The sequence below is a fragment of the Odocoileus virginianus genome, chromosome 18 (genome assembly GCF_023699985.2).
Source record: "Odocoileus virginianus isolate 20LAN1187 ecotype Illinois chromosome 18, Ovbor_1.2, whole genome shotgun sequence".
NCBI lineage: Eukaryota > Metazoa > Chordata > Mammalia > Artiodactyla > Cervidae > Odocoileus > Odocoileus virginianus.
Genome location: NC_069691.1, coordinates 57,240,205 through 57,253,462, shown reverse-complemented (window position 1 = coordinate 57,253,462; position 13,258 = coordinate 57,240,205). Strand labels below are relative to the sequence as shown.

The 13,258-nt window shown below is 40.0% G+C and overlaps 1 protein-coding gene across 1 annotated transcript; it reads right to left on the bottom strand.

Annotated features, from left to right (window-relative positions):
- Positions 1–7,868: 7,868 nt before the first annotated feature.
- CDKN2B (cyclin dependent kinase inhibitor 2B) lies at positions 7,869–12,783 on the bottom strand. Its single transcript, XM_020908899.2, has 2 exons — positions 12,238–12,783; positions 7,869–9,896 (listed from the first exon to the last, which is right to left on the bottom strand). The coding sequence occupies exons 1-2, from the start codon at positions 12,370–12,372 to the stop codon at positions 9,636–9,638; spliced, it is 396 nt and encodes a 131-aa protein (XP_020764558.1). The 5' UTR covers positions 12,373–12,783; the 3' UTR covers positions 7,869–9,635.
- Positions 12,784–13,258: the final 475 nt, after the last annotated feature.

Genomic DNA, 13,258 nt, shown 5'->3' with positions numbered 1-13,258 from the left:
GTGACAATGAATGCGCTTTCTCGTTCTTCACAAGGTTAGCTCGTTCTTCTTCAGGTCTCTTGTCAGGTATCCGCCCTCAGAAACTCCTCTAGGCACTGTATTCCCCCCACCCCCACCCCCACCCCTAAAGCGCTTACCCTGCAGAAGTTACTGTAAGTAATTATTTGTCTCTCAGTAGTTAGTATGTAACCTCCATGGAAGACGGATCTTGCTCTGGTTTTCACTATTCCCAAGATCCCCTCCTTCACTTCTCTCCTCCCCCCACCCCCACCCCCAAAAAAACTTCATAGGAGAGATGGGCTTGTAAAAACTTACGATTATAATGAGGGAATTTTCGTTTTCTGGCAAACAGAGGAAAGGTGTTTTAGGAGATGGGGGATAAGAGAAAGAATCCTGGAGGAGAAATACTGCCCAATTGCAGCTTAGTATCATTTAAGCACCCTGGAGAAGTGGAAGAGTGAACCCAGGCAGTGTTATTAGCTGTGGCAGTAAACTATGATGGGTGAGGATGAGAAGACCTGTGTTACACATTTCTGTATTATCATTTCTTGAAATTATTAGTCAGGGTTCTCTAGAGAGACAGAACCAAATGTGTGTGTTTCTATGATTTATTTTAAGGAATTGGCTTACCCCAGTTTTGGGGGCTGGCAAAACTTGAAGTCCGCATGACAAATAGGCAGGCTGGAGACTGAGAGAAGAGTTGATGTTGCAATTTTGAGTCAGAAGGCAGCAGCCTGGAGACTGAATTCTTTCTTCTTTGGGCAACCTCTCTTTCACCTAAGGCCTTCAACTAACCGGATGAGGCCCACACACATTATGGAGGATAATCTGCTATACTTAAAGTCTGTGGATTTAAATGTTAATTATATATTAAAAATAGCTTTATAGCAATAGCTTTATAGCAATATCTTAACTGGTGTTTGACAAAACAATTGGATATCATAGCCTTGCCAAGCTGACACATAAAATTAAACCTCACATTATCCTATTATTCCTAAAAGGTCTGCTGAGCTTCAGTTTCCCAAATGAAGTTTTAAACTTCATTTAAACTTCCCCAAGTTTAAATTCGGGGATCTGTCTGTATTGATTTGGCCTGTATAGCTTCACCTGTAACCATTTCCTCTCCACCTAAACTTGTTCTGGGAATAAAGGGAGTTACCCACTTCAGAAGAGTGCCATTTGAATGACAGCACAGAATAAAACGACTATACAATAAGCTCTATATAGTAGTGAATGAACAGTTCAATGAGTATAAAAGACTCAAACTTAAATTCCATCTTGGTTTTCCCTTGCTGCCCAGCACCTGTGTTTTTTGAGTTGTGGTATACAGGGGAATTCTATCTCATTTTAATATTAGACTAAGCAAAATATAATTATGAAGATGAATCTTTACCAACACAACTAACTTGTGGCATTCCAAAGCCATTTGGAGTTTCACATGACTTGAGCTATGTGTTCTTCAAAAACAGTATGACCAAGAGCTGGGCAGTATTATTTGTATGCACTTTGGCTTCTGTTACTTATTTTATCCTCACTGTGGCCCTTTGAATTTGGAATTACTACCCTGTCTTACAGGTGAGAAGACTGAGGCCTAGACGGACTAAAATCTTGGATACTTTATGACCTGCAAGTGCCAAGGCTGGAATCATTAAGAAAGTCTTTGGACTAAAATCCTTGTGCCCTTTCTGTTGTTCTACAGGCTAGAGTCAACAGGAAGTGAGCTTTTGATGGGTCATTTTTGGCCTAAAAATGAACTTTGTAGATTTGAGTGTTTGAATGGAGGAAAATGATTTTTTACTTTTAAAAATGATTTCTATTTTGGATCAGCAAATTCATTCCACAGGCAGAGATAGGAGTGGGCATTTTACTAATGATTTGTCTGTACCATCCAACTCTACTACCTCCAGCCATGATGTCCTAGAGACAGCTAGCTTTTTCCCTCAGGTATCTCTTAATATCAAAATTCTGTAAGAAATTTTCCTAATATTGCACATGCTCAAACTAAAAATCCCAAAGGTGTAAGACACAGGATACTATAAGTAAGATTTTAAAACTATTATTTGAACATATATACAAAAGATTAACTCTTAGAATATATGAATACATAAGTGAGTTAGAAAAATAACCCAGTAAGAATGGTAGCAAATAATATAATGGGCAGTTTAGAAGATATTGAAATAGTCAAATGGTAAAAAACTATGAAAATATATTCAGCTTTACTGATTAGTAAAGAAATGTAGCAAAAACACTGACATATACCTATAGGTATGGCAGAAATAAAAGGAGTGATAATATTGGGAAAGTTGTCAGAAAACAATCATCTTTACATACTATTGCAACTTGGTACATTCATTTTGGAAAGCAACTTTATAGTCTCTATTAAAACTGCATACATATACATACCCTTTGATTCAGCAATCCCACTGAGTTTATGTATGCACGTATACACATACGTAAATATAGGTATGGAAATATTTATACTATTTGTGTAGAGTTTATATGTGTATGAAAGAAATGCATATTACATATATATGTATACATGTACTACCCTTTGACTTTGCAATTCTACTCCTATAACTCATCTAAGTATGAGAAGTATATATGTATATATATGTGTATATATTATTGAAGATATACACCTACACACATATATACAAACATAAGTATGGAAAGATTTTATACACACATATGTGCAGACATATACTGTATGCATGTGTGTTTGTGTGTGTGAGAGGAAAGAGATGTACCTTTAACCTTAGCAATATCACTTCTATAAATGCTACAGATTGCTCATATAGGGATGAAAAAAAAGGTTCTTTATAGCAGCATATGTAGTAGCAAAAAAAAAATAAGGAAACAGTTTACATGTTTGTCAATAAGAAACTGATTTTTAAAAATTTGGGTTTATCCATAAAATATAAACTATGCAACTATACAAAAAATGAAGTGCATCTTTATTTCCTAATGCAGGTTGTCAAAGATCTACTACCAAAGAAAACAAGTTGCAGAATGGTTTTCTAAATGTGTGTGTTGGGAAGGGGTGTTTACAATTATATGTACTTATATTTCTGGAAAGTTGATTAATTTTAAAAAAAAGCAGTTACTCATGGATAGTGAGAATGGTGGGTAGGGAAGTTTCAGGAGGTATTTACTTAATTCTGTTTATTTTCTGAACTGTTTGAGTTTACTATGAACCAGAATTTTAAAATAACAACTACAGAAATTTTCATCTTCAGAACTAGAGATTCTAATTTTGTAGTCCTGAAGTGGTCAGTGACTTCAAAATTTGAAACACAAATGATTAAGAGCCAGGGCTGAGAATCACTTCCCTACATGTTGGTCTCAAATGACTGATGGGGAAAGCACCATCATTTATACAGATGTAATAAATACCTGGGGCACATATAAAATGAAATGTCATGTAACTTTTCCCTAGAAAGGGGATGGCATATTCTTCTGTTCAAGATAGAATTTAAACAGATCAAAAGGCTCCTGAAGCTCTGGAATAGATCCATATATAATATCTGTAACTATCAAAGGCAGTCCAGAGATTAGAGAGTAATAGAGAATGACAAAATATTTTAGGGAAGGTTATAGCTTATAATTCTAAATTGGCATGTTGGAAGCAGATACAGAAGACTGTACAGGGTACGGTACTTACTTTTGTGTCCTAGGAAAGGTGATAGAGTTTAGTAACTCATAACCCACAGACAGAATGAGAAGCCAATTTCCCAGAATTCACAGAAGAAAACTCTGTGTGTTATTGATAATCTGTTGACCTACCTGTGGCTTTGTTAATAGAAAAAGTGCTTACTATTTTGTTTATATGTTATCTCTTATAAACATATTATTAAATATGTAATGACACATACTAAAATTATTTACAGCTTAATCTGATAAAGAAAACAAAATGCAATTATGTATATTAAGAGATGAGTGAAAACTGAAGAGCAATGAATAATTTTTACCTATCTGGTTTAGGGCTATTTTGAAAACCACTCAAACAGCAGACACTCATGACTGACTCCCACTCTTAGCCACACCTTTCTTCTTGTCAGAAGAAAGTGGAATTCTCAGTGAAATGCAGTTTTCAACTAAAGCAAAGGGATGAAGAAATTTGTGATGAGATAGGGAAGTGGAGTGGAGTTTGGTTGAAATGAAATGGAGACCCAGAAGTCACACAAGAAAAGAGTTCAAAGGCAGTAGCTCCAATCCTGCCAGAGTATAGAGTATTCCAAAGGAAAACAGATTATGCATTTTGGGAGAAGGCCAAATTTGAAATGGAAACAAGGCATGTTTTAATTACTGTAATTGGTCTTAAAAGTTTTCACCTTAACTCTGAGGTAAAACATTTTATGTGCCAGCACTGACTGTATAGATCTACTGGAGGTCTAATGTCAGGGCTTCTGAATGGGAAGGGGATTAACAGGTGTTTGGAGTTCTCTGTAAACTTCAAAGAAAATGTAGATGTCTATGAGACAGTCATTGTATCATCTTTGTACGTCTCTCCATTTTTTTTTAACCTCCAGAAAAACATTTGGTTTATATTGATTTAAAACTTCAAATTAGAAAATCAGAATTGGGTGCTCAGTTGGGAAATACATAATTTATATTACTGTGCTTAATATGTAATCCATGCCAGTTATGTGTTATTTCATCAGTAGTACTGGCTTCAAAGCAAAATTTTCTATATTACATAATTAACAAAGTGGTGATACGTACAAGTTATTTACATAGAGTAAAAAGGACTCCTACCCTGGTGGCTTAGACGGTAGAGAATCCATCTACCAATGCAGGAGACCTGGGTTTGATTCCTGTGTCAGAAAGATACCCTGAAGAACGAAATGGCAACCCACTCCTTGGAGTGAGGAGCCTGGCAGGCTACAGCCCATGGGGTTGCAAGGAGTTGGACACGACGGAGGGACTAACACATGCACACATACCATTTATAAAAGCTGATCCTGAGAAAAGCTTTATAGAAAATCCAGACAGTAGGGAATGAGCAGACTCCCATTATTTTAGGCCTGGAGATATTTCACAAACCCTACCAGTGTGTAGATCATATACAGTTAGTTTTGGTTTGATTTGATTAATTCTGTTGAGCTACTCACTGATCCATCTTCTACAAAACACCACATGTCTCTCCTCCTTCTATTCCTTTCTTTTCATCTCATTCTCCACCCTCCTGAAATGGCTGACTCATACATATTCAAAACAAAGATCATGGCATCTGGTCCCATCACTTCATGGCAAATAGATGGGAAAACAATGGAAACAGTGACAGACTTTATTTTCTTGGGCTCCAAAATGACTGCAGATGGTGACTGCAGCCATGAAATTAAAAGATGCTTGCTCCTTGGAAGAAAAGCTATGACCAACCTAGACAGCACATTAAAAAGCAGAGACATTACTTTGCTGACAAAGGTCCATCTAGTCAAAGTTATCATTTTCCAGTAGTTACGTATGGTTGTGAGAGTTGGACCATAAAGCAAGCTGAGCTCCTAAGAATTGATGCTTTTGAACTGTGGTATTGGAGAAGACTTGAGAGTCCGTTGGACTGCAAGGAGATCCAACCAGTCAATCCTAAAGGAGATCAGTCCTGAATATTCACTGGAAGGATTGATGCTGAAGGTCCAATACTTTGGCCACCTGATGTGAAGAACTGACTCACTGGCAAAGACCCTGATGCTGGGAAAGATTAAAGGCAGAAGGGGAAGGGGACAGAGGATGGACATGAGTTTGAGCAAGCTCTGGGAGTTGGTGATGGACAGGGAAGCCTGGCGTGCTGCAGTCATGAGATCGAAAAGAGTGGGACAGGACTGAATGACTGAACTGAACTGTACTTATTCAGGTGATACTAAGCTCTTCCCAGACCAGCTGGTTCCTACCATCACCTAACACTTAGGGACCTAAAACTTCATAATCCAATGGAAACAAATGAGAAAGTGCAGACCTTTAGAAATGGGTCCTTAAAATCCATTATTTTACAGAGTTATTTTACAGAGCTATTTACAGAGTTATTCATCTTCTAATGACATTTCTACATATTTTAGCATTCTCATGCTTCGCACTTTCTATTCCTTCCAAAATCCCCAACCTTTTTTCTTGGTTTTAACTCTTATACCAACTCCTTTTAGGTCAGAATCACTTGTAATAAGTGTACTTAAAAAACATCATTCCTTTCAGAGCATTTCGTTGGTAGATACCTACTTAAGCATTATTTTAATAAATTTATTGGGTTTACCTGCTTATCTCACTTAAAGAACTGAGTTCTGAGTGACATGAGATAAATGCAAAACACGACAACAAAAAATCAGGTAAGATGGAGTAAGAAAGTGCTTAAAATTAAACTACATATTTATTTTACAAAGCATCTTTTTTGTGCTAGTTCTCACAGACTTGTCTCTAACTTTTCAATTAACTGGTAGAGGTGGTACTTATAAAGATCTCCCATTCCCCAGGGCTCCAGAATTTTAAAATGTATCACTTCTCTCTCTTCCTTTATATAGCTTTTCTTGGCTCAGACAGACCATGGCAAAATAATTACTAATAAAATATAAGACCAAATTACAGTCATGTATATGACAAACTTATAAAGGGATAAAATGTTAGTGATAGTTGGGAGCTTAAGAATAATCTAGTACCACTCCCATTTTTTATAGATGAGGAAATTGGGGCTAATTATGTCATTTGATTTAGTAGATCATATATTGAATTATTTGAAGAACCAATACCAGATTCCAGGTCTCCTACCTTCCATTCAAGTCCTAATTTCTCTTTCCTTCATTCCCTCATTCTTCCCTGGAATTTTAAATTGAACAGGAAGAGATGTTGAAAGTATTGTGCTCTTGTTGCTCTCTCCAAGTAATTTAAAAAATTAAAATGTTCTTATTTTCTTAGGTATTTACACCTCCCCTCCCCATCTTTTTAAACCTGGTAATTAAATGCAATGAAATTACACCAACCTAGGTTTTCACAAGTAATGGGATAGTTTGTTAATAGTGAAACCCTAGTATTCATATCAGATTTTGGTTATGATTAGTTGCTGACATTATGTTATGATTATAATGGTTATGATTAGCTGTCATCTGATACTGTAGATGACACCAGCTTTTCCATTTGTTTCAGAAAGTAGTCCACAAGAGTGTTTCTAAGGTTTTAGAATCACTGATTCTAATTGCTCTTTTTTTTGTTTTTGTTAGAGTGCCAACATCTTGAACTTTGGAAAAGAAAAATAAGCATGTCTTGGTTTTTAAAATAATTGATAATTATGGAGGTAGTTAAAAAAAATCCCTATTGACTATTACATATTAGCACACAAATAATTTGTTTTTTAACATTTCCCATAAAGGAAGGGCAATATAGAATCTCAATGTGATTGGTGTAAGTTAAGTTAGTTTTATTTATTTGCTGAAGGTCAGTTACCTAGCTTTATAAAATGAACTTATTTGGTCCTGGACACCATATTCATATTGTTTTTCTCATAACACAGAAATAAAATTTTAAGGCATTCCTATGAACACACTTTCCCAAAGCCGTTAGGAGCTGTATGAATCTTGAGCTCTCAGAATTTATTTCATACCTTATATTTGAAATTACTAATTTTAGCCATTAGAACATAGGAAATTTTAAATAGATTTTGCTTTCATAGTAAATCATCCTTATTCTCATCCATTCCCTCAGCTGAAAAAATATAAAAATGAGGCCAAATGAATACATTATTGAATTATAAATTTATTTTACTTCCAGATCTTGCAGTGAAGGTCAGGTGATAAGATTTTTACAAACCTTGGTAATATTTTAGATTTAGATACAGAAATTAACATGTATATTTTTCTGTAATTGTAAAATAGAGCCAGAAGCAGGGCTCATGTATATAGAGCTATGTTTATTTGCATGTATCCTTCAAAGTAAAATCTTAAACAGATTTAACATATGTATTTCTTGTGTGGCTGATAAAACACATTGGCCATACCTGCCTACCAGGTGGATTTGAAATCTGAATTTACTTTTAAATGCATCATAAATATTTCAGTGCCACCAGGTGGTACTTGATTTCCCAATAATGTATGATGTTTTGGCATATATATATATGTGTATATATATATATGAATCTCACAGTACCCTGTAGTACCCAACCATATTTTCTTGATTTACTTTCCATTAATATAAGGTTGTCACCAGATTCCACAACTCCCTTAAATTAGGAATGGAATTCACAGCCAAAACCTTGGTGTCCAATCTCAACTTTTCTTTTTAACATTAAAACAGTGAAATATCAGTTATTCCAATGCTGTAATGAATCAAGCAACACTGGAAATTAAATCCCCAAACAGTACACCTTTAGTTTGTTCAGCAGATAGTAAGACATTTCACGAGCCATCATTACGTAGTTTCAACAGTTTCACACTGTCTACTCCTTCAGCAACCCTTTGGGAGATATCCTGAGATCATTTACTGGGTAAGTGCATGGATCTTCTAAAAAACGTTTGTAATATTTCATAGTTTGACCCTGGAGACACTCCAGTAAAGGAAACAAACTTTAACAAAGAAATAAATAGGTTAAGGACTGAAGTAATCTGGGAGGTGGCACGGTGCCATAGCTTCGCATAAAAGCTGTCGTTCTTCCTCACTTCCTTCCCAAGGGCCGCGAGTTACTTTGTTATTTAAAGTCTCCGAATTAAGACTGCTACTGAAGAACAACCCAGAAGTACAAAATATCACGAAATCTTTTCAAGTGGCAATTTACAGGGGGCTTTCTGAATCCTATCGTATAGAGATCAAACAAATCGTTAACAGTTAATGGCCTACCTACAATCGCTCTTGCTACAACCCGGACCTGTCTGTCCGAGGACGGAACACCGCAGGAATCTCGCCTTAGCAACAGCAAATGAGCGCCCCTTTCGGAGAGCCGTTCAGCATCACCTAGACCTGGGGACTTTAGAATTAGCGGGCAAATCGAGGTGACTTCCGGGTCCTCTCTTCCCCATCGCTATCTGATGGGACTGGACAAGAGGCCCCAAGGCTTCCAGTCGGTAGCTTTTTGCTCGCGACCCGCCCCGCTCCGCAATCCTGTAAAGGAGGCTTTGGTCGCCTACTGAGCCCGGGTCGATCTTCGTCCTCGTCATTGTCTGGTCCTCCAGCTCCAGATTTTCCCTCAGGGCCCGACGCCTGAAGTGGGGACTTACAGGGGGGTCCTTCAAGGTCAGTGGGGCGATCGTTATCACCTGCCTGCGACCTGAAGGCTAGCTGCCACCGCCTCCCACTCCGCCCCAGCACCTTCTGTGTGAAGATTCACAGCACTTGGGTTTGTTCATGGACTTGCTCACGTGCCGCTTTTCACCAGAAAACCCTGAAAAACAAACGCGGGAGTTCCACATTCGGCTCCTACTGGAAATCCATGTGCCCCACCTCTCTTCATTTTGCTTCACGGTGAGTGCCAAGGGCGATATCCAGAGGGGGTGGGGGGGGGGCGGAGAAAAAATTATTTCCAGTCAGCTCCTCCTTCGCTGCCGGGAATCCAGTCGCCCAGGAAGACTTCCGCTATTCCAGGTTTGCAGCCCTCTTTGAACTAAGTTGGGGTGGCGAACTGGAGAGAAAAAACAGTCGTTGTGGGCGGCTATGTACGCGTGCCCTCAGTCTCCCGCGGCCGCGCGCAGGTACCCGGCGACGTCGCGGTGGCCCCGCTCTTCAGCCAGGTCCACGGGCTGGCGGCCCCAGGCATCGCGCACATCCAGCCGCGCCCCGGCTCGGTGCAGGGCCACCAGCGTGTCCAGGAAGCCCTCCCGGGCGGCGTCGTGCACCGGTCGGGTGAGCGTGGCGGGGTCCGCGCAGTTGGGGTCCGCGCCGTGGAGCAGCAGCAGCTCGGCTACTCGGGCGCTGCCCATCATCATCACCTGCCGGAGAGAGCAGAGTGGTCAGGACAGGTGGGGGCAAGTAGAGTCTTTTCAAAAAAAGACCTATTCATGATCCCCAGGCCCTTACAAGCCTCGGAAGTCTAGTTAAGCTTAATTTACTGACGCAAATCCCCCCTCTCGCCCCCCCCCCCACCGCTCCCCGACACCTAGCAGCCCCAGTTTATACTCTACTCAGACCTAATTAATTAGTTCAGTTTTATTCTCCAAACGTGGGAAGACAAGGAAAGAGCTGATAACAAAGTGCTTATCGCCGTTGTGGGAAAAGTTTTTAAAAATGTCCATTGAAACGGTAATCTATGTTGTTAAATGATGTTAAGTTTAAGGACTTAAAGGACTTAAGTTTAAGGCAGAGTTAAGTTTAAGGACTTTTACAATCTTAAATTTATTTCCCTTGCTCTCCCCTCCCCCACCCAGCCATAATCCCCATCTAAAAAATTTACTAGGCAGTCAGCTGATATATTTATTTTAGACATTAGAGTAATGCTTTAGGAGAGAAAATAAGAAACTACGTTTAAAACAAGGTTTACTTTGTTTATTTCTTGTGGTAAATCCCCTGTGGGAAGGCTTTTACTTTTCACTGTTATATGTCTCTGCTCATAAAGGGCGTATATATAGTCCCATAATTTGAGCCACAGTGGGAGATAGAGGGGGGGAAAGTAAAGTCGTGCATAGTTTTATAAGACGATGAAAACAAACTATTTGTTTTCAATCAATGATTCACCACTTTTAATATTTAACATTATAGATAAGGGCTAAAGTTTAGAGGATAATATATTTGATGTAACATAAAATAGACACTATATTTGCATTGTACAGGATTTTATAATGTGCTAGGATTTTATATTGTTAAACAGTAAACATTTTGCTATCTAAAAAGGAGCTTGGATTTTAGCAGTCAAATCAGAGCAATGCATAACTTAGAAAAACGATGTTTTGAAGCAGTAATCCTACAGTATCCCTTTGTGTACATGTACATTATGCCAGCATTTACTTTCTTATTTTAACAATTGATAATTAAATATTCAAAATGAAATTATATGTTCTTGTGAGTTTATGCTTTAATATGTACCATGGAATCAAAATATAGTATGCTAATTTTTTTCGTTGTTCCATGGTTATTGAAAACATCCATCTCCTCCCTTAAAAACCATGATATATTTTCTATTAGTGATGTAAAGTGCATCTCATATATAGAGGAGAAAAAGTGGCTCTTAATATCTCAGAATATGGTGAATTAAAATGACAAAAGCCCCCTTGTACAGTTACTAATATAAGTTGAAGTCTTTAAGGACTACTTTAAAATATTTTTGCTGCTTTAAATAATCCCTCACTTCTTCCAACATTTTCTATAAATTCAAAATGAATGAATACATATTTAAAAACTGCATGATTAACAAGATTTCTTACTAATGACTTGGTTCTGGAAGATGATTGTGAGGTGAATACTAATTTTTAGTACTTAATACTGCTGACTACATGATCAACAGTAAAACACAAAGTACTACCTTAGATTTTAAAGAAATTAAAAAAATATATATCAGCACTAATTAAAGTGGGATTAATAGTTAAACATATCGAATAAATGAATTTTAACAAGGAAGAGGCTAATTATTCATAAAGACCCTTTGCCATTTAACAAAGCTGCAGGGATGTTTATGTAATCCAAGCATTCAGTATGATAAAAATCTATAGAAGCATATTTTCTCTTATGTAACACTCAAGAAACACTGCTAACGTAAAATAAAAGGAATTAAATACTGTGGTTGACGAATCCTGACATTACTTTGTATTCAATTCACCTTTGTATTTATTCAATTCAATGAGGAAAGAATATAACATTTCATATCGCAGCTTAAAAATTCAGGATGATTTTTATGTGCTGTGATGTAGAATTCCTTAAATCCAATCCAAATTGCGTAACTTGTAATCTAATTATCTCTATCGTTGAAAACTGATCGCTATTTGTTGAAAGACAAACAGATGAGACAAAGCAGTTCTCCCCAAATAGCCTCTCCTTCCCTTTCCTGCCCAGGTGAACCTATCTCTTGCATCTGCTATGAGATGGGACAGGGAATACTGGCCTTGCCCCCACCCCCACCACCACCCCCCATTAAAAAGAAAAGCAAACTGAAGTAGCGGGGTTTCCAGTCCCTTCCTTTAGAATTTCTGATGAGTGAAAACCTGCTTTACACCTGAGCTCCATACTCCAGCAAAGAGACACAGGTCTGTTCGTGGAGATCTCAGTTCCAGCCGCGTCCACGGAGGCGGCGGCCCCGTGTTCGTGCGCCCCCTGCCGGCGAGGCCCGGGGCCCCCAACTACCTGGATCGGGCGTCTCCCGAAGCGGTTGAGTCTGTTGGGATCCACACCGGCTTCGAGGAGCTGCCGCACGGCCTCCACTTGGCCCCGCGCCGCGGCGTTGGCCAGGTCCGCATCACCGCCACCACCACTGAGCATGCCCTTGTCCTCTTCGCTGACTTCGCAGCCCCCAGGCGCAAACTGTCCTGGATAATCCACCGCTGGCCGTGAACTTCGCAACACCCTACCCTCCCTTCCCACCTCGCCCTGGAGGGCTCTCCCCACTCGGGAAGAGCTCAGCTCAGCTTCAGCCCCCCTTTGCCGTCCTTCTGCGGCTAGAGGGGTCGGTACAATGGCCGAACGGCCCGTAGTTAAAGCCGGGATTTCCCCGGATGGTTCCCAGGAAAATGCGCCTCGCGCAGCAGCAACCTTGCGCGAACCCGCTCTGGTTGCACTGTGCGGGCGCGTCACAGAGTCCGCACCGCGGAGCTTCCCTCCGGCGGAGCGGAGAGCCGGCCGGGACTGAACCCGTTCCCAGCTGGGCTGTCGGGAGGCGCTCTCCCACCTCCTTAGGCTCCGCCCGCTGCGGGTCCGGGCACGTCCCACCGTGTCAGCGCGGAGGCCAGGCCCGCGGCTGACGTTTCAGCCTAAGAGGGTAGGGGCGGGGGAGAGCAGGCCAGATGGTGCCCGGCCGCATGCGCCGGACAACGCCGAGCTGGGCCCGCTGTGCTGATGCCTGTGGGGTATCCCGCAATTCTAGGTTAAGTTTTTTGGAGCAACTGAAGCAGTGTACTCAGCTCCTGATCTCCTCCTTCCAGCAGGCGGAGCAGAGGATTTCTAGTTCTTCAGTCCCGGCCCAGCCGCTCTCACTTGGAGATGTTAGTCGCTCCCTGTGTAATCAAAAGGCCGGGCATTTGAAATAACCTTGTCTCAAGATGTCTTAAACGGACAGCTCTGCCCCTCTCCGGCAGGTTACATTCATCCCAGGTTGTACTTGAATTTCACTTGCTTCACATCTTGCATCAAATTTAGCAGTTGGGAAGAG

Bases quoted from the DNA above. Each gene is read 5' to 3' on its own strand.
- CDKN2B (XM_020908899.2), bottom strand. From the start codon at position 12,372: ATGCTCAGTGGTGGTGGCGGTGATGCGGACCTGGCCAACGCCGCGGCG. The intron at 9,897-12,237 runs GTAGTTGGGGGC...TCTCTCCGGCAG, and splicing joins TCGGGAGACGCCCGATCCAG to GTGATGATGATGGGCAGCGC.